At 40.4% G+C, this 21777-nt stretch overlaps 1 protein-coding gene across 1 annotated transcript; it reads left to right on the forward strand.

Annotated features, from left to right (window-relative positions):
- Nucleotides 1-11648: 11648 nt before the first annotated feature.
- Nucleotides 11649-20551, forward strand: LOC109447983 (vascular non-inflammatory molecule 3). The gene is made up of 7 exons (XM_019732808.3): nucleotides 11649-11947; nucleotides 12061-12191; nucleotides 15241-15433; nucleotides 16834-17125; nucleotides 17965-18338; nucleotides 19033-19206; nucleotides 19874-20551. The coding sequence occupies exons 1-7, from the start codon at nucleotides 11735-11737 to the stop codon at nucleotides 20000-20002; spliced, it is 1506 nt and encodes a 501-aa protein (XP_019588367.2). The 5' UTR covers nucleotides 11649-11734; the 3' UTR covers nucleotides 20003-20551.
- The last annotated feature ends 1226 nt before the right edge of the window (nucleotides 20552-21777 follow it).

Here is a 21777-nt window from a genome sequence, read left to right on the forward strand (position 1 = left end):
CACACACACATTTCATTTTATCATACAACTCAAGCATAGTTTGATTTGGCTTTGATTTAGGGAAACGCACCTGAAGAAGTAGCTCTTTAGTTTCTGAAGAGTCTGATGTCAGAATCCAGTTTCTTTGATAACCATTTTTGTGTCTCACCTTTAAATTTCCCTGTGAGTTTGGAGGGAATAAATAAGCCTCTGGTTTTCAATTATTAGGCTTTCACCAGGCTTTCCTTTTTTTTTTTTTTTTTATTTATGAAATGCTCTATTACAACTTCCTCAATTATAGCCTCTGTATTATAAAGCCAGACCTTCAGGTTTCTCTCAATGCTCACTCTCTACCCTTTATTCTTCCATTCAGATAGCATCTGTTGACTTCATATTGTGTTCCAGGTACTAGGTCTTGGAACATTAGTTTATGCATGCTTTTTTTTTTTCAATTTCAGGTGTACAAAACAATATGTTAGACATTACACCCCTCACAAAACAATACCCACTGTGGGGACAGAGCCAGGAGTGCAGTTTCCAGGCTCTCGGGCTCACATGGAAAGGTGCTGGCTCAGGTAGTAAATGGCCATCAACTGTGATTGGATGGCCATCAGCTGTGGCTAGTTGGCTGTCAGCAGTAACCAGTGAGCCATTGGCCACTAATATAACTGCCATGGCTACGCTAGCAGAAAATGGGGGGCTAGCAAGAAGATGAGGGCTGAGCTAGCAGGAGCGGATTGCAGTTATCATGGCTGATTGCAGTTAGCAAGTTGGGTTGGTTGGTTGAAAGAGAAGCGGATGTCAGGTTGCAGGTCGTGTGGATCCTGTTTCCTGTGTCTCCAACCCAGCCGCCAGCGAGAATATAGTGGTATGACTCCACTATCTATGGCTCCGTGGGTATTCCTTTTGTCCTAACCATATCCTGCATTCTTATGTGGGGAGTGGGACCAGAGACCCCACCTGACACCCTGCATGACACATGGTGCAGCAAGGAGGGTCCGGTGTTGGCTGAAACTCTCCGAAAGGTAATGGAACAGTTTATACGTATGAAAGCTCAGTCTCAGGAAGACCAGGAGGAGCAGCTGCCCGGGAGCTGGACCCCCTGTGGAGGGGTGGGAAGACATGAATGGTTCCCCAACCATCATAGGCTGGAGAAAGCGAAGGTCTTTGTGGCCCTGTGGGCTGGGAAGTGCTTGCTGAGGCCCTCACCGCCAGACTGGTGAGGACTTGGAGCCCTTGCCCTGCAGAGAGGGCACACATTGTGAGGCTAACGCACAGCCCTGGCGAATGACTGTGGATTATGGAGAATGGGCTCCATCCCTAATTTAATGGACCGCTTGACTATTTGCTTGGGAGCGTACCACCATATAGTGGAACTGGCGGATGTCTGCTTTTGTATCTCAACCAGCCACCCACCGTCGAGAATATGTGAGAACCTTGGCTGTGCCCAGAATGACTGGTGGTGCCCCTGAGAAACTCTGGCTGTGCCCAGGAAGACTGCCTATGCCCAGAAACACTGGCAGTGCCCTGAGAGACCTGGCTGTGCCTGGGGAGACTGGTGGTTAAGAAGGCTAAGAAGAAGGCTAGGAAGTCTGGCTGTGCCCAGAGAGAGTGGCAGTGCCCTGAGAGTCCCTGGCTGTGTCCAGGAAGTCTGGCTGTGCCCAGAGAGAGTGGCAGTGCCCTGAGAGTCCCTGGCTGTGTCCAGGAAGTCTGGCTGTGCCCAGAGAGAGTGGCAGTGCCCTGAGAGTCCCTGGCTGTGTCCAGGAAGTCTGGCTGTGCCCAGAGAGAGTGGCAGTGCCCTGAGAGGCCCTGGCTGTACCCGGGGAGACTGGTGGTACCCTAAGAAGCCCCAGAATTGTGACTGTGCCCAGAAGGACTGGTGGTACCCTGAGAAACGCTGGCTATGTCCAGAGAGCCAGGCTGTGTCCCGGATATTGCATTCACCTCCAGGCTCCTTGTATAGGGCCCCTCGCGGAAGGCACTTGTCATGTAGATTGTGAGGCGATCCCCCATAGCGGTGGAGTGTGGGGGCATAGCCAGGAGTGCAATTTCCAGGCTCTCGGCCTCACGTGGAAAGATGCTGGCTCAAGTAGTAAATGGCCATCAACTGTGATTGCATGGCCATTAGCTGTGGCTAGTTGGCGGTCAGCTGTAACCAGTGAGCCATTGGCCACTAATGTAACTGCCGTGGCTACGCTAGCAGCAAATGGGGGCTAGCAAGAAGATGGTGGCTGAGCTGGCAAGCGCGGATTGCAGTTAGCACAGCGGAGTGCGGGTTGTGGATTGCAGAGAAGCGGATGGCAGGTTGCGAATAGTGTGGCTCCTGCTTCCTGTGTCTCCAACCCAACCACCAGCGAGACTATAGTGGTATGACTCCCCTATCTATGGCTCCGTGGGTGTTCCTTTTTGGCCTCACCATATCCTGCGTTCTTATGTGGGGAGCGGGACCAGAGACCCTGCCTGACACCCTGCATGACATCCCTCCCCCCCAAGTCTACTATACCTCTAACATTGAAAATAACTCTTACTTAGGGAGAACACTTCGTAGAATGTGTAGATGCCTGACCACTGGTCTATGCGTTCTTTTTGCTCTTTTTTTGCCACTCTGTGACATTATCCCTGTGATATGAACTATTCCAGTAGTTTCTGTGATATACTCGGTCTACTCTGCAATTACCACTGCCTCTACTTTCTACTTTTGACTCGTTCTTTGCATTCTGTCCTGTTCCATGGCATTGAGTAAGTCTGCTACACAGTGATTTCCAGTGGCATCTTTCTGTTCCGACCTCTTTCATTAATTCCATTCACATTTCTAACTCCATTCTGATTACCTCTCCTAGGTATTCTATTAATGATAGTGTTCTCAAAGAAATCTGAGGGCAGATGCCTGTTTACATTAATGTGGTTGTACACACACACACACACACACACACACACACACACACACTCTTTCTCTCAGCCACACATAGACACTTCTGACAAAGGCTTTCTTGAAAAAACATTTGGATGTAGAAACAGTAACAACCATGAAGAGGATTTCTTGGAGACATGAAGTACTTGGAGTATGAAAGAAGATATTTCAACAGTGTCTTAGAGAATTTCCGTCCATTTAAAGATAAGCCAAAGCACAGAAATAATAGGAATTGACTGCGTGATTTCAGCTTACCCGTTTTCAAGCATTTTGTGGTGTCTTGTTTATGTAAATATGAATTGAACAATAGCTATGATCAGTTATAAGAGTTATAAACCATTGCTCCCCTGCTCTTCTTATGTCCTTTTCATTTTTTATCTCAAGCTAATTTTTTTTTTTTTTTTTTAATATTGTACCCTTTGTCTAATCCTACTGAATGCTTGAATTTCAGTCCATTAGCTAGAGATTCAGGACTTCTTATGCTAAGGTCATTTTACGTTATAATTTTAATCTTCAATATTATAAATAATGAAAACATTTTAGGTAATTGACAATTATGTCTCTCATACACATTTCATTTATTTTTTTAACCCTGTATAGACAAAGAGAAAAGAGGTGAAAAAGGAGGCTAATATTCTTTTTTATTCTAAAAAACATATAAACTACCATTTTATGATTTAAAAAATGGTGGTTTATATGTTTTTTAGAATTAGAAGCACAAATTTGAATACAGTTACCTATGGTGACTAATGAGCTGAAGTTTCTATAAATTAAAAGCAGGCATAACAAACATGAAATATTTGAAGTCCAGAAGGTTAACATGGGTTTGTTTTTTTTCATAGACAACTTTGCAAGGATACTAACATGGTTACCAGTTATCGGACAGTAATTTACTTCAATGTTTTTGGCATCCTACCTTACATAAAATGCATTTTAGGTTGCTTTGTTGTTTGATTTCACCACATTATAAACCTGCATTTAACCTGCCTTTGTCTATAATTAAGAAGTCTACTATAGCAACTTCTAGGTTCCAGACAAGTTTCCATTTGCTAGAAATGAAAAGCCAGAGCTAAAGAAATCTAAGATGTAATAAGCCATATAAGAAATGATCGATTTTAAAGAAATGAATGTAAGGCCTAACATATTTTATAACTGCAAGACTTCACATCCATTATAAATTCTTACAACCCTCATAGCAACAGAAAGTATAGCAACTTCATTTTACAGATGAAGACACTGAAGGTCAGGGAGCTGGGTAAGTTCCCCAAGGTTGATATAACTAATAAGTACAGAACTACTTAGTAACTAATTATTTGACCCCAGTCTAACTGACTCAATAACCTGGTACATATTTAAGACACAATACTAAGTACAGACAAATGGGAAAAAGCTACCTTTGTGTTCTGTGGAACACCGTACACTTCATGTTATTAACTACATGTGATGTATTTACCACTAAATGAGCTTCTTGATGACAGAAGTCATGCTTATTCATCTTTGAAGTATTTCTAATACATAGCACAGTGCCTGAAACAAAGGTGCCGAATAAACTGAAAAAATTACTAAGAACAGAAAGAATAGATACCCCGAATTGGGTGTCTTCTTTGTTTCGGGGTACATGGTATTTCTACAGATCTTACTGGATGAAACAAAAATCTTTCACTGTTCAGATCACACCTCCAAGATGACCCTATGTGAATTCAAATTTAAGTATCTTAGTGACATGTAGAACATATCAGTGAATTAGAGCATTGCTATTTGGCTATGACATGAAAACAATTGCTTATAATCACTCACACTGAGGGACATCTTATATAAATAGACTCCTGACCACATGAAAATAGAAGTAGGAAACAAGTAGGTGGAGGGCAGTGGTATCCCTTAAGTGACAAGTCCTAACATGCCTCGTGGCTAGGAACCCATTCATTGATCAAACAGCTCACTGATCGGACAGGAATCCAAATAGTCTAGAAAAGATGATAAAGTGATAGTATAAGAAATTAAGAGGAAGAATAAAAGATCTAAGAAGGAATGAAAAAAGCATGAGTGGAATAGATGCCAAGGAGTCCGCAGGTCTTCAGAAATGCAAGTTGTTCTTCCTTCATTGCAACTTTTGGCCTCAATTCTCCCAGTAAGAGTCGATAAAAATGATGAAGGGAATCAAGATTACCCTCAGAAACTTTTATAGCCTCCTGTGGTGAATGTCTATTATTTCTCTCTGCCTGTGGTGAATGTCTATTATTTCTCTCTGCCAAATCTCCCATCTCCCCTCTTTATTAAAGGGAGCTCTTCACATCTGGTTGGGGTTGGGGGTCATTCCTTTTAGCCCCATGGTGTATGATGTATTGCCCAGGCCTAGCCAATCACAGACTAGACCTACAGGGCCAGAGATTTATGGAGACTAAACACATATTTGGAGCCAGACTGGTGAGAATCCTCCCTAAGACTTTTGATATAACCTCGAAAAAGAAGCTCTGTCTTCTGTAACCAGAGGCACAAGGACCATGTAAACCAGAACCCCCAGAAGCCATCTGCATTGCAAACCGGAAGGAGCGTGTCCAAGGATGAGGACCCAGAAGAGCTAAGCCAGAGAACTGTGAAGACATCTTTCAAGCACCTGGATCCAGACGGATGAAACCAGTATTCCACTAGACTTTCCAGTTATGAGAGTCTAGGAATGTCATTTTTTTTTGCTCAAAGTGTTTTGAATTGGGTTACTGTCACTTGGACAAAAGCACACCCTCGGTTTTGTTACCCAGATCCTCAGTTTCATTACCTCCGTTTCGTTACCTTAGTAGTGAGTTGCACAAAACCTCTCAATGCAAAGGTCCTGTGCGCATTTCCTCATGGGGAACTTTAAAGGCTTGGCACTATTCTTCTAGTCGTGGGTACCATAAACTCAAAAAATACAGTGGGTGGCAGTAGCTTTGCAGAAGACAATGTCATGTGGAGGCCAAGAGAGGAGGGAAGTCACATGGGCCTAAAGAAAGAGCCTGCCTAGGCCTTAGAAATAGCAAAGCCCTGTGGCGTTTCCTTACGAAACATCCACTTCTTAATAAACAAATCCATATTTATTTAAAAACTTATGAAAATGTTTCTGACACAGACACAAAGGCTTGCGTAAGAATCACCTATGTACCCACTGTTCAGTTTGTGCAACAAGATGTTATGAATAGAGTGGCACCTGTTGTATTGGCCTCTGATCACATTCTCCTCCTTTCCCTGTTTTCTTCCTCCAGAGGAAATTATTATCCTGAGATTTTTCTAGATCATTCCCATGATGTCTTGGTAGTTTATTACATATGTACATCTCGCTACTTAGCACTATTTTGCATTTTTTTGAACTGTGTATATATGGTACAAAGTTATATGTAACATTCTGCATATTTGTTATTTTTATATTCAACGTTTCAAGCTAAGTCCATGTAAATAAGCATCACTCTATTTCATGTATTGTCACTGCTGTGTGGTATAGAGTTATATGAATGTTTCAGTTATTAAGTTAGTGTCTCAAACAAAAGAAAAAAATGGGAAGATTGAAGAATTAAATGAGATCTGAAAGACTGCGGGAGTGTTGGGAGGGGAAGGTCAAAAGTTCGGTTTTCTTTATGTTGATTTGCTACGCCTTTACACATCCAGGTGGAGACTGAGCACAGGAGTCTGGAGTTCCAGATGGAGGTTCAAGCTAGAGAATAATCCTGTGAGTCACTAACATATAGATGGTATTTAAAGCCACAAAATGGAAATCGCCTAGGGAGAGTGTAGATAGGAAAAGATTTCCAAGAATAGGGCTTCAGGACATACCAATGTTAAGAGATCAGGGATAAGAAGGAACTAGAAGGAAAAAAAAAAAAGAAGAAGCTCACAAAAAGAAAATAAAAAGGAAGGGAGGGAGGGAGGGAGGGAGGGAGGGAGAGAGAGGGGGTGGGGGAGAGAGAGAGAGAGAGAGAGAGAGAGAGAGAGAGAGAGAGAGAGAGAGAGAGAGAGAGAGGAGAAAAGAAGAAAAGGAAGGGAAGGGAAGGAAGGAAAGAAGAAAAGAAAAACCCAAAGTAAATACCAAAACCAAGGAGGAAGGATGGAAACCAGGAGCTTGTGGGTGAAAAAAGTACGTCTAGGATGAGACAGTGGCAGCTGTGCCAAACACTGCCAACATGTCAAGTAAGATGAGACTGAAAACTGACCAATAGATAGTAATGCAGATATCATTGGTGACTTTGACAAGGAGGTGAAATCACAGAGTCAAAATCCTGATGGAAGGAAAGGAATTAACACAGAGAATATACATAACTCTATAAAGGAGTTTTGTTATAAAATGGAGCGAAGAAATGGAGCAAGAACTGGAAGGGGATATCAGATCAAGACATGTTTGTGTTTTTGTTTGTTTTTTTAAGATGGGAGATATAACAGAGTGTTTGTATGCTGATGGTTAAAACCCAATAGACAAAGAAAAATTGATGATGAGTAAGAATAATTTCTAGAGCAAAGTCTGGAATCCAGTGTACAAGGTTAGGGGAAGGACGTAGAAGGGCATGCGTGGTCATTATAGTGAGAGGAGAGGAAGCACAGTTGATAGGGACAGATGCTAGCAGGTGGGGTGATGCTTGGTGGGAATTGTTTGAATTCTCTATCTGAATGGATAAACAGGCTTGAAGTTCAGGAGAGAAGTTCGAGCTAACAAGCACTGGACAGGTGAGGGGCTTGAGTCAAAGGCACAGGATTTCGTGAGGAATCATTTCAGGATCACAGGAGGAGTAAGCATATTAAAATTCAGTAAGAAGAATGGTCCTTACCCAAGAACAGGAAAGATAAAATGGAACCATGTGGAAGAAGGCTCTGATCATCAGATTTGATTCGATACACGTTCAGGAAGCGTTTTAGTTCATGAGAACAATGGTTAAGGGAACTTGAATGGTTTACAATATTGATAGAGAGTTACAGTGGTAGGAATGGGATCAGAGGCTGATGGAGAGGCTGTAAGAGTAATTCTTGACCTCAGAGTCAGGACTCTGATAATGGAACTGTAGAAGATACTGGCTATAGGAAATAAAGACTTGTGAAGGGCCAATGTGCTCTTAGAGGTTTTAATTCTAGCGGCCCTTCTCCCCTTTCAGATTTGTGCCTTACACATTTGATATTTATTTTAATACAAAACTGTAGGCTTTGAACTTTCTAATCCCACAGTGATTTCAAACTGTCGTTCACGTCATGTACTAATGCCTTGTTTAGATAACTTGCGTTCACAGTCTCTCTATTCTTTATGCACAAGAGGCAATGGCATTACGAACTACATTGGTAATAAAATACTCAATCCACGTTTGTATTGATGTCAACATAAAAGGTTGGTACATTTCCTGGAATTAAGGACTGGGAGCAGGAAGGGGAATTCCCATGTTTCCTTTTGATTCTATTCAGAACATCAGGTAGTCTACGACAAGAGTTAGAGTTTCAATGACATCTTAGTACAAAGCAATCCATCCGTCTTACACAGTTTTTGTCTTGTCCTCAGATATTTTGTTCTGAAATGAATTTGCATCTGATGGGTATCATTTCAGGGCATTAGGATACATGAAAACTCACTGGGGTGCCTGGGAGAAGGAAGGAATATTTAGTTCATGGAAAAAGTTATTGGAATTGAAGGGTTTTGAATTTAGAACAAAATCACACAAAAAACAAAAGACATAAATCTCTAAAACCTACCAGTTTCCCTACATCAGAAGAGGATCAGAAAGGAGAGAGAGAGAGAGAGCCCCAGTATTAATGAATTTGCAATGTTCATATGTGGAACAGACAGGATTTTCGGGTAGCTGGCTCCTTCATTCAACATTCATTTACATATTGGACTCCTGCACCAGTCTGTCACACGTGTGCTGGGGTGATGCAGCTCAGCCATGAGCAAGGCAGTTCCTTATCCTCTAGGTGTCACACCCTGGGATTCATCATGCCTAGATCTGACATGATGTTCTGGAATGATACAACAAGATTGCTTTTAATCTCTTTAAGAAGATAAGCTATACATCTATTAAATTAAATGTCAGTATGAATTTTAAATTAAGAGACAAGATAACAGCAAGTAGTGAGAGACATTCACCAGAACAAGAAAAACGTGCTGTGAGTGTCCAGAAATATCGCTTGGGACTGGGGTAGAATTGAGTGAACTACAAGGAGCTGGAACTTAGATAGATGGAGAGCAAGGGCATTTCAAGGAGAAATGGCTTTACGATCATCTGGGTAGAGCAGTGCATGGAGTGTTGAGAGAACAGGGAATGAGTCAACATCACTAAATAAAGAGTTCATAAGACTCTCAAGGCCTTGGCTTTTAAAATACTTGATGCCCTGTGTAGTATCAAATAGTTTGGGGAAATGGTCCTTATAAAAGGGAGAGGTATTACCTTAATTTCCATCCCAGATTATAAGACAATCAGAACTATAGGATCTAGACCAGAAGTGTTTAAACCTTCTAGTAGCTATGAGTATGTTTTCAGTGTATGAAGCAAATTTGAAAAGAATGCTTGTGCCCTATCACCAGGATAGTTAGTGAGTATGTTGAGTTCTCTATTTGGAAATGGTGTATTTCCCCTGTTCTTTGTAATAAAGATGGAATACATTTATGATATTTGTCTACCCAAAAAAAAAAAAAAGAGTTCATTAGGCAAGTTGTAGAAATAAATCCAGAATAGTATGAATTCTACTATCCATGGGTTTGATAAAAGAGTTGTAAATTTTCTAGTAAACATGAGTGTTAATCTGTTACTATTAAAATTAAAAAAAAAAAATATCTGTATATCCTGCAACTTGTTTATCCCTCATGGAGCATGGGTCACATCTGGGAATTAATGTTTTAAATACAGTAGTGCCTCCTTATCCGCGGTTTTGCTTTCCATGGTTTTGGTTACACACGGTCAACTGTGTTCTGAAAATACTAAATGGAAAATTCCCCAAATAAGCGACTTGTAAGTTTTCAATTGCAGGCTGTTCTGAGTAGCAGGTGAGAAATCATGGGTCCTGCTCTGTCCCTCTGGAGACATGAGTCATCCCTTTGTCCAGAGTATCCACATTGTATATGCCTGTTAGTCACTTAGTAGCCAGCTGGGTTATCAGATCAACTGGCGCAGGATTATGTTGCTTGTGTTCCAGTAACCCTTACTTTACTGAATAATGGCCCCAAGAGAAAGAGTAGTGATGCTGGTGGGATAGGCCGAAGAGGGGCCATAAAATGCTTGTTATGTTTCATCAGAAGGTCCGTGGTAACCTCATGTTACGTCACACTGCCTACGCCATTCACCTCACTTTATCTCATCACGCAGGCATTGTATCATCTCATATCATCATCAGAAGAAGAAAGGTGCTACAGCACCATAAGATATTTTTTTTTTGGGGGGGGGGAGAGAGAGAGAGAGAGAGACCACATTCACATAACTTTCATTTCAGTACAGTAAGTATATTATTATATTTGTTCTATTTTGTTATAAGTTGTTGTTCGTCTCTTAATGTGCCTAGCTATAAATTAAACTTTATCATAGGTATGTCTGTATAGGAAAAAACCATAGTATATATAGGGTTCCTATTATCCACAGTTTCAGGCATTTACTGGGAGTCATGGAATGTATCTCCCATGGATAAGAGGGGACTACTGTGACAGAGAACCACTGACTCTTTTGGAGTCTAAGTCACATAACAGGCTGTCCAGGGAAAATTCATCTGGTGGTTATGTGTGGAATTAACAACTTTGGCTATGATGGGAGGTGGAGAGATAAGTTAAAAAGCCGACATCTGGTATAACACAATGAATTAGAATAGAAAGAAATGTTTAAAAGAAATTTTTATGATGAATCAGATGTGGGAGCAGAGGGAGAGGAAATGTCAGAAACTCAGGTTAAATAAATGACAACTATATCTAACATCTTTAAAATGTTTAGCTTTTCAGAGGCACAAAGACACAACCTCCTGAAAATTAAATTTTGGGTGATGTACTAGTACAAGTATGTAGGGAAGAGGGCTTCACTCAGAAAAATGTGAAAGGTTCTATAAAGGTGAAGAATTGTATGACCCCAGAGCCTACCTAGCTCCTTGGTTTTCTCCTCATGAACTGCATGGTGTCAAACAGGTTCCTGAGAGGCCCACAGACTCAGCCTAGTGGGTACTCACCCTCACTGTCCCTGTTTTAATCTATCTACATTTTACACTGTGTTCACACATAAAATTCCAGACGATTTGGCAGCCTTTCCAAGAGAAACTGGCAACTGTGGCCTCTGCTGATATCCTCTGATAATGCAAAAGTTCAGGGTCACTGGTCAGGAACAAGCAAGCCCAGTCATTAGCATGTATGTAATTGTTTTCCTGTGCAAGTTTCTGAGCTCTGTTCAAAGCAGGGCTTTCCTCCCACTCTAGTCAATGTTTGCCACAGTGATAGACATGCATCTTCAACCAATTGTTGTTACGGTGCCGGCCTTCTGCAACCCGTATTGGCCCTAGTAATGGAAATACTAAATTACCAGGAGAATGTATTTTATGAAGAGAAAAGAGATCAATAGCCAGTGTGTTTCAGATTGAGGTAGATTCATCCAGTTGGCTCATTCATCCCTCCTTTAGAGTTGGGTGAACTTCTGAACAGTATCAACAAAAGCACAGCATGCTCAAGGCCATCCACTTACGTAATTCTGGCTGTCAGTATGCTTGCACAACACCCTTCCTTAATGCTGTGAAATATATTCTGTGCCATTGTGTAATGTTCATGAGACAATATAAATAGCTGGTAATGGGCAGGTTCTTTGCCACAGAAGTTTTTCCAGTGATACAAGATAGAAGAATCTGAGTTTGATTATCAAAGAGTACTAAACTGTAGCTATGATTACATCGTATTTGCCAAAATATGGGGCAGTTTTGACCCTCTTTGTCCTAAGTGTGGGTGCCCTGGACACTTTCATTGCTGCTGTGTATGAGCATGCTGTTATATTACCGAATGAAACAGAAACACCTGTTCCAAAGGAAGAAGCTCTGCTCCTCATGAACAAGAACATAGATGTTTTGGAGAAAGCGGTTAAACTAGCAGCCAAGCAGGTATTGCCCTTTTTATCCTGTTTGGGATAGTGTATAGGGAATTCAAAACTTGGTAAGGGGGTGACTATTTGGAATTCATGAGAAACTTGTATGCCTCCACTTGTTTTGGACAGGGTGCACATATCATTGTGACCCCAGAGGATGGAGTTTATGGCTGGGTCTTCACAAGGGAGACCATTTATCCCTATCTGGAAGATATCCCACACCCAGAAGTGAACTGGATTCCATGCAAAGACCCACAGAGGTAATGTCATTAGCCTTTCATTTTTGAACAAAAAGTTGTGATATTGTAAAATAACAAATTCAGTGAGCTTGGCTAGTATTCTTGCTGACAAATAATCGATCGATGGCATTGGACTGAGATGCCTCGAATGCTTCATAATGTGTGCCATGTGGCACACGTCTCCTGTTTGGTAAATGACTAGAGATGAAGATGAATGGTTGGATATTTATTGTAGTTTTCTTTAATGAGTAGCATGTGTATACACGGTTTTTATAATACATGTGCTTGACTGAGTTTCAACAATGAGAAAAATTGTAATACCTAGGACTTGAGTTCCCAAATTTAAGTAAGTTGTTTCAGCCGTGAACACTTGCCTCCTTCGTGGGAATGGTAGACAGATGAATGGGTTGTGTCTCCAAGGAGCTTTGATATCACTGTCATTTGCAATGTAATCAATATGGTGAGTGGAAATTGCATAGCACTTGCAAGAGGAAGGTTGTTTTCCAAGACCGCGCTCTACCACCTCTCAGCCGAGTGATACATGGCAGACAACCTAAGCACTAGATGTCTATTTCTTTATCTGCAAAACAGTGATAATAAAATTTCCTTTCCTCCTTCCCTTACAGAATAGACAAGACTGTCAAGTGAAGAAATACGTATAGAATCTGTACATTATTATGCCCTTTCCAACATGAACAGTCACTAATGCTTTTCTTTTTAACGGAAGGAACTGGATCTGAACTTCTTTGTGTTCTTGTCCTTTGAGAAATTTTACTAATTATTTATAGCTAATTATTTAGTAATTATTAGGCATAACTTTAAAAAGCTTTTGTATAAAACATAAGAAAGGTTTATGAAATAGATTATTTCAGGTTTATTTACTTTTTAAAATAGTTCCTGTATAAATCTTTTAAATGGCAAAAGTCAATGCATTAAAAGGTGATTTAATTTGCCAGTTTTAAATGTACATGTGTCTGCTCAGAACTGTATCTATTGTACAGAAAGAGGAACTCAAACAATTTGGGCCACTTGATCTTGATTGGAATGGTCCAGGGCTACAATACAGGACCTCTACTGTGTGAGTCAAGTCTTGCCCTGGGCGTTTCACCTTTGGAAAGATAGTCTCTAAATGTCTCATGGTTGTGTTTACAGGAATGACAAAACTATGACTCAATGTCTATTTTAGTATGGGGCTTTTCCCAGAGCAGGAAGGACTCATGATTTGCAATCATTCAAGAGACTTATACTAAAATACATTCTATGCTCCTGAGCTGAGAAAACCGACTTTCCCGGGGGAAAAATGTCCTGCTGCCTAATTAGCCTCTGACAAATTCAGTTGGGAAGGGAGGTGACTAATGAAACTTTAACATGATTGAGTCTTTCAGACACTTATTCAAAAGACAAGTTTTCAGCTCTGTGTTGTAAAAAGGAGAAATTCAGCTTTGAATATGATGGTAATATTGGTAAAGAAAACCACTGTTTCTTGCCTAGTGGCATTGCTCTCCTCAGGAGGCATAATAGAAGGACCTTGCCTTCATCCTTCCATGTTTAAATACCAGAATACTGACATGTCCCATGCTTCCTTTGGCTCTGCTCATGAGGAACTAATAGGAAATATTAAAGTACCCTAATTATTTAGCCAAGAAAAGAAAAATTAAACAAATGACGTGATAATTTTATTAAAGGTCTTCATGAATATGAGTGTTGACAGTATCCCCTTTTTTTCCTGAAGGCAAAATAGAAGACATGGTCTAAAACAATAGTTATAAATCAAAAATCAGCTCAACATCAGCTGCAAAGGGGCTGAGAGATCACGGAGAAAGCCTGACCAGTCTCCAAAGCAATAAAGTCATCCATTTCCCGGATTGTCTTCTTATAGTGACAAAACCTACAACGGCCATTATTTATTTATTGAGCACCTGTTTGGCCCCAGAAATTGTACCTGGCACATTATGCACACGATCTTATTCAATTTATGTAGCAGGCATAACTATTTCCATTTTAAATCTGAGGGGAAAAGGAGGCTTTAAGTCTCCCAAATGGGAATTAACCTGGCTGGAATTCAAGCACACTGAGTCGTGATAATTGAATGTCCTCTGAGTCCTTAGATCCATCTTATTATACTTGACATTTTCAGTGAGTAGTGAATCCACTTCTTGGACAGTGTGCTCTGGTTGCTGTCTTATTTCTTATCTTATTTTTTGCCGAAACCTCTCTATACCTTCCTTTGGTCTCCGTACTGCCTTACAGTACGTTCAGATGCACGACTCCTCTCCTTCAGATTACAGCCTTCCAAGTACTTGAAGTCAGCTATCATTCCAGCTATTTTATCACCAACACCCCTTCTTATTTCTAGGATAGATATCGCCAATGGGAACGGACTTGCCATTACTTAGAAAAGGAATTTCATAGTCTGTATTTATTGCAGGGGTTCTTGCCAGGGCCCTCTAAGGTAGAAAGGAAGCTCTTAGGTATGTTGCACTGACAAATGACAAAACTGAGCCAACTAGTGAAGTGGTTGTTGTTTTTTTCTTGTCTTTTATTTTCCTTCCTTCCTTCCTTCCTCCCTCCCTCCCTGCCTTCCTTCCCCTCCACCTCCTCCTCTTCCTTCTTCTAATCCCCTCCTCTTCCTCTTCCTTCTTCTTTATTTCCAGGAAATAATGCTGCATTTGTTCCTATACAAGACGACCTACACAGTGCCTATGATTTACTGCCTCCTAGTCAGACGATGGCTTGGATTATAGAAAAGGCCCTCCCCATTAGAAGACTCTGTCAAATTTCAAGCCCTCCGTTTGCCTTCCCGGGTACTTTATAAGAGAAAGTGTTGCTTCTCTTCTTTCTCCTCTTCCTCTGCCATGTTTTCTGTTCTTCAGTCTTGCACTGCAATCTGGAGTCTGGCCCATTAAAATAGGTTACCTTCTATCAAGATGAAAATTATACTGCATGGGAGTTTTAAAATCTTTTCTGTTGGTTCTTAACCTAGAGTTGTTCTATTATGAGTAATGGGAAAATAAAGTATCACTTTGGAATTTCGGAAATCATTAAAATATAGCAAGTTTATTTGAATTAGGTTTGGCTACACCCCAGTACAAGAAAGGCTCAGCTGCCTGGCCAAGGACAACTCTATCTACGTCGTGGCAAATATTGGGGACAAGAAGCCATGCAATGCCAGTGACACTAATTGTCCCCCTGACGGTCGTTACCAGTACAACACTAACGTGGTGTTTGATTCTGAGGGTAAGCTTGTGGCACGCTACCATAAGGTGAGAATTACTTGTGTCTCGGTTAAACTTGTTTTACCTCTTCTTCTGCTTGTGATATGTATGTATCCTTGTCTGTTGAATGATGGTGAAAGAACTGTTATGAACACGTTTTTAAATAATTACATTTTAGTTGAAACAAGGATTTAATTTATTTTGGTTTTGTATAGGGGTTCTGAGTTTGAACTAGTCATACAATACAATATGGCAGAATATTCAAACAGATGTGATAAAAGAACCTCACAAAGATTTTCGTATTCTCTGAGAAAGGAGAAATGCTCTGTTTCATCCATGATTTAATACCTGAGTTAGTTTTTTGGCCCAATTTGTTAACATTTTGTACTAAGCTTTGGTCATTCATTCCATTACGACTTGTTTGATTGCAGTGATAGAAAACCCCAACTGAAATTGGTCTAAAAATTGTCCTTGCTTATGTACCTGAAAAATATATAAGTTATAGAAACAGTAGGTCCAGTTTCAGATGCAGTCTGTCCCCCCAGAGGCTCAAAAGTTGTCACCCATCCCTCCATCTCTCTTAGCCCTTTGTTAGCTTTTTCTCAGGCTATCTGTCCTCTTAGAAGCCACGTGGCTACTCAACATGAGGCTCACATCCTTATAGCAACAAAATCCAGAAGGAAAATGCATTTCTCTCTCTTAGAAACCTTGCATAAACCTCACCATCCCTTGACTCCAATAAGGCCCCGTGCGTTCCTTGAGCTGATCACGGCGGGGTGAAGGGTGGGCTATGACTTGAGGGAGAGTGAGGAATACAGGATCCTTCGTGAGGGGGAGAAGGGTGTTGCCAAAGAGCACACATACACAACCGGGCTAAATAATAACCTGAGAAAAAAATAAGCTGTACTCTTTGGCCCAGGGTAAGTGGAGTTTTGGAGCAATAATCAGGCTGAAAAGAAAAAAAAAATTACGAGTGGCTTACTCATTAACAAGGTTTAGCTATTACGCCATCTAAATTAATTCTAAATCTACTCCCCTTCAGGTATATATACCTAGCAGTATCACAGGGAGGCATGACAATATTTATTTTATTAATGTGTTAGATTTCACACGAGCAGTGCTGCTGGTAATTTAAGGAATGCAGTGGAAAACAATCTGAAATTTGGCAGATTCAAAAGTCAACCTCTGATTTTAAGATAAAAATATATCCCATCATTTGTAGATATAATTTCATTGGTTGATTCATTAGTTGTGGAAAATTGTTTTTTAATTAATGTCACAGTAAAAAAACTCATAGACTGTGGTACACTGGGTATGATTTACATATATTTATGTGCAACAGTTTTAAATACGTATGTCAGCATGCGCAGGAGAAAGACTTTATGGGTACTGATCACATCTATTTGGCAGTTTTCTTACTAATTTTCTCCTTTGCTTGTCGTTAACAGTACAATCTTTTTGCACCTGAAATTCAGTTTGATTTCCCCAAGGAATCAGAACATGTGACTTTTGACACTCCCTTTGGGAAGTTTGGCATTTTCACTTGCTTTGACATTTTTTCTCATGACCCGGCTGTGGTGGTGGTGGATGACCTTCAAGCTGACAGCGTTCTCTTACCCGTGGCGTGGTACAACACGCTGCCCCTCCTCTCGGCTGTTCCCTTCCATTCGGCATGGGCCAGAGCCATGAGAGTCAACCTGCTCGCTTCAGCTACCCACAACACCAGCATGCATATGACAGGTGACTCACACTGCACCAGGTGGCAGCGACAGTCTTCGCTGATTTTCAAGCCACTCTTTTCTTTAATGACTGTTTTAGTAACTGCAATGTCACAAAATTAATCACCGCATGGGGTTCTATACCAACATTCCTGAAATGGAACATTATCCCTGTGAGTAAAGAAGGATGCAAACATTATTATCTCCATTTCACGTGAGGGGAAATTGGAGTTAGAGAGAGGTCAAGTCACATGAAAACCCAAAACCGGAGATAAAGAACTTTGCAGCCAACATCCATTAGTAATACTGAAATACATCTTGTCGAGGTGACAAAAGCGCTTTAGACTTAATTGGGTTTTTACACTTTGTCCTTTATAGTATCCATGCTCAAGGTAATGCAGGCTCCCCTCTTAACGGCTCTGTTACCCATTTGTCTGGATGAAGAATCTCAAACACAAATAAATTAAATAGGTCAGTAGAGACCTAAAATGAATCTGCACATTTGGGGAATTTTCTAGTTTGTTAAGTTGGCTAAAAAAGAAAAGAAAAGAGAAAAGAAAAGAAAAGAAAAGAAAAGAAAAGAAAAGAAAAGAAAAGAGAAAAGAAAAGGATAGCTTAAGTAAAAAAATAAATAAATAAAAGCCATCCAAGTCAAATGATCATTTCAGTACAAGTATTCTCTTATGGAGGATGCAGAGTCAAATTGGAACTTATGCCAATGTAACAGCTATCTCCTTACCTATCTTGAAAATCCTTACGCTTACATAACTTTATATTACATTTCTTATGGGACTGATTCTATTCGTTTGTCACTATGCAAAAATTAAACCCAATGTTTGTATTTCTTTTTGTTGCCCGTAGGGAGTGGAATTTACACACCTGAAGCAGTCAAGGTGTATCACTATGACATGGAAACAGAGAGTGGCCAGCTGATGCTCTCAGAACTGAAGTCCCGGCCTCGGCGTGAGCCTACCTACCCTGCAGCTGTTGACTGGAGTGCTTATGCCAGAAGTGTCAAGGCATTCTCGTCTGAGCAGTCTGATTTTCTGGGGATGATTTATTTTGATGAGTTCACCTTCACTGAGCTTCAGACAAGCACAGGAAATTATACAGTTTGCCAGAAAGACCTGTGTTGTCACTTAACTTACAAGATGTCTGAGAAGCGATCAGATGAGGTGTATGCACTTGGTGCTTTTGATGGACTGCACATAGTAGAAGGCCAGTATTACTTACAGGTAGGAATATTTAAATATGTTACAATGGCTTCTTTGTTACTTTTTCTTCTAGGTCTTCATTGCATTTCTTTAAAATTTGTGCTGGATTCAGTTAATTGGAATATTGTTATATTTATCACAGAATTACCACGCCCCCTCCCCAAACACCTTATTTGTTCAGTCTTAGGAGGAACAGAATTAGTTCTCTTGGCCGCAAGGTGAAAACATAAAGCTGATTGATTGGTTCTTAGAAGGCCAGGTTCAAGTTTAAAAAGCTTCAACTTCCATGCATTCTCTTTTTTTCTCACATTACTGTAGAGCAGTGTTTCTCAAACTCTCTTCAACTAGAGTCCAGAGCAAGAAGTCTGTGTCACATCATGGCCCAGTGCAGTCAAGATGTGTGACTGAGTTAAAAAGAGATATTTACTTGAAACAAACATTTATGAAATGATTCAAATTAGAATTAAGAAAGCTGTAATTATGTGCAATGCACTCTGATTTTTAAATTTCTGGTGTATTCCATTTTGGTTCATTGGAAAAAAAAGAGCTAATTCTGACCCACGAAATTGGTTTTAGGATTCACTAATAGATGATGACCTGCCATTTGAAACACTTTGCAACCTAACACAGATTCCTCTATTTCTTGAAATTTTGTTGTTTGCTGAGAAAATATTTCCCAGATTTCTGACCGCTTCTCTTTTCGTCTTTTACCTAGGTATGCACATTACTGAAGTGTCAAACCACTGACTTAAGAACTTGTGGGGAGCCTGTGGGGTCAGCTTTTACCAGCTTTGAAGAATTCTCCCTCAGTGGCACATTTGGAACAAGTTATGTTTTCCCACAGCTCATTCTGAGTGGGAGTCAGCTTGCCCCTGAAAGACATTATGAGGTAGGGGCTTTTTCAGGGTGATCTATTTTTTTTTGAGCAGTTGGGGTAGACCGGCATAATGAAAATCTGTGAAATAATGAAGCAGTATTGCAATATCGTGGTTCACATGATACAAACAACACTTTAAAGACGTGTGGCAACTATGATATGGAACACAATTGGTGGTTCTAGATTGCCTTTCATCTCTGACGGCGAATTTGGGATTCATTTTTCTACATAAATGTCATTGTGAGATCCAAGGCAACAGTGAGATTATGGGGAAATTAAAATAAAAATATTGATTGTGGATGACAGCTGGCAACTAATGTTCTCTTTATGTGCATGGGGTAAAGGTCCAACTTACATCAAATAATGCTTCTACAACTTATTTCATGAGTGTGTTATTTTGAGAAGTTGTAATGATGATAGTAATGATTTATACTTTTTATTAGTGTTTCCTGAATTAAAAGAACTCTTTGTTATACATTCTTTTATTTAATCCCGTGTGCAATAGATTTATATGCTGCATTTTTACCCAAAGTTCCTCTGTTGTTAGACCTTTAGATCGGAAGGATGGGTCATCTGACACTAAATCCTCTGACCTTTTGATTAGAGATGTTGTCAGAGAAGGTATCTGGGTTGGAAACCAAATTCTGCACTGAGTTAATCCTTTGCTTTCTTTGATCAGGTTTCAAACGATGGACGTCTGAAGAGCAGGAGCGGAGCTCCTCTGCCTGTATTAGTGATGGCCCTGTATGGAAGAGTATTCGAGAAGGATCCTCCGCGCTTAGGACAGGGACCAGGGAAATTGCAATGATCCCCTTTTACTGGCACTCTTTCAAGATTAGCCTAGCAAAGAGAGGGAGGGAAAAAAAGACAGCCCTTGCTGTCATTTATAAGAGATGTCATAAATTGGCTGAAACAACACACAAAAGAAGATTTTAAAAGCCATAGATGTGTGTACAAATTCTACATATTAGCTTTAGCACAAACTCATTTATGGGAGCTGCATTCATCTTCCATGTAGATGTATTTAAGTATGTATAGTACAGTCAATCATATTTAAATGGGAAAAGGGCCTAGAAAAATCCTTTTGTGGTAATTGTTTTGATGTATGCAAATGTTGTTGCCATCATTTTAAATACATAGTGCAAATGTTGAATATGCAGAGGGTATTTGATCCCAGTTATTTAAGATACAGGAAATTAAAAAAACAAGGGCATCTTTTAAGTAATTATGAACAACTTTTTAATTAACTAAAATTGTTCCCACTATTTCTTTATTCTACTCTTATGGTCTATTTGTATGGAAATTTGATCCTTAGAATGAAAATAAAAAAGAAATACATTATCTGCTACAGACCATATCCTGTTTCCTTCTGAAATTATTCTATCCTAAAATCTACCCAATTTTGTATTCAGAGATTTATTGCAGGCTGTGCTAGACTAGGAGCTTCCTTAGAAAGGGCCACCCTGTCACCTTTCTCTCAGTTACCCTTGGTCCCTAAGCCCTGGCTCCCTGAGTCCTTTTTCTGGTTGGTCACTGATTAACTCTTGGAAGAGACACTCATGAAAGCACGGGGCCTGTCTGGGATATGTGGGAGCAATTGAGGATAACTCTGAAAGTGGGGATACCCTTTTTCCCCACAAAAGGTATGACAATTGCTTTTCTAGACTTTCCCCAGATGTTTATTTCCACCTAATTTAATTCAATCCAGTTCCAGAAGCTGGAGACATTCTAGGCAGCAGAAAATGTCCTTCGTCTCTGTTTCCATCATTCCTGGATTCTTTCTCCTGGGACGGACACTAGAATCCTTGGATAGTACTCGTGTCCCGGACTCCCTCACATGGTCAACCGAGGGCCCGATTTTATAAATGATAAGAGCCTAGCGGCCTTTTGCTTTGACAAGGGCTTCTCATGCACTATGTATACTCAGAACCTAAGACTGAACTCTTGGGTTCTGGTGCTACTCCCCACTTGTTTACACTGTCTGAGTCAACCCCTGCTGGGGAACCCTTGTTTTGTCTTTCTACCAATGGTCGGAGACCTGTCCCATCCAATCAGAACTGCACGATTTGGTTACCTCATTTACATAAAACAGACCTAATTGAGAATGTGGGCAGAAACTTTTACTAGGAGGCCTCTCCTTTTTCTCAGTGGAACACAATTTAGATTGCTACCTGAATCTGTCTCTCCCAGGCTGCAGCTCCAATTGCTCAAATAAATGCTTTTTTATTCTTTATTGCAGTCTAAAATGAAGTTTGGTTTACAATATCTAGGCATACGTATTTAAAAACAAGGAGGCATATTCCTAACTGTTACCGGAGTAATGGCTCAGTCCTTTTGCCAATGCAGTAAAGAGTTACAGCTCAGCACACATGACGGTATTGAGTAAGGAAAGTTTATTAGGATACTTTCTAAGGGAAGAATGGGCCAAGGCAAGGGAGACAATGGCCCCGAAGGGTTTGGGTCTTGAGCTTATATTGTTGGCTCTGGCCCACCCCTGTGTGTGACTTGAGGCATTTAATTGACATGTGTAGGTTATGTATCCCATTCCTTTCTGCACATGCCCTTACCCACAATACACACAGA

This window comes from Rhinolophus sinicus, chromosome 2, assembly GCF_057876585.1.
Source record: "Rhinolophus sinicus isolate RSI-liver-muscle chromosome 2, RSI-T2T, whole genome shotgun sequence".
NCBI classification, from domain to species: Eukaryota; Metazoa; Chordata; class Mammalia; order Chiroptera; family Rhinolophidae; genus Rhinolophus; species Rhinolophus sinicus.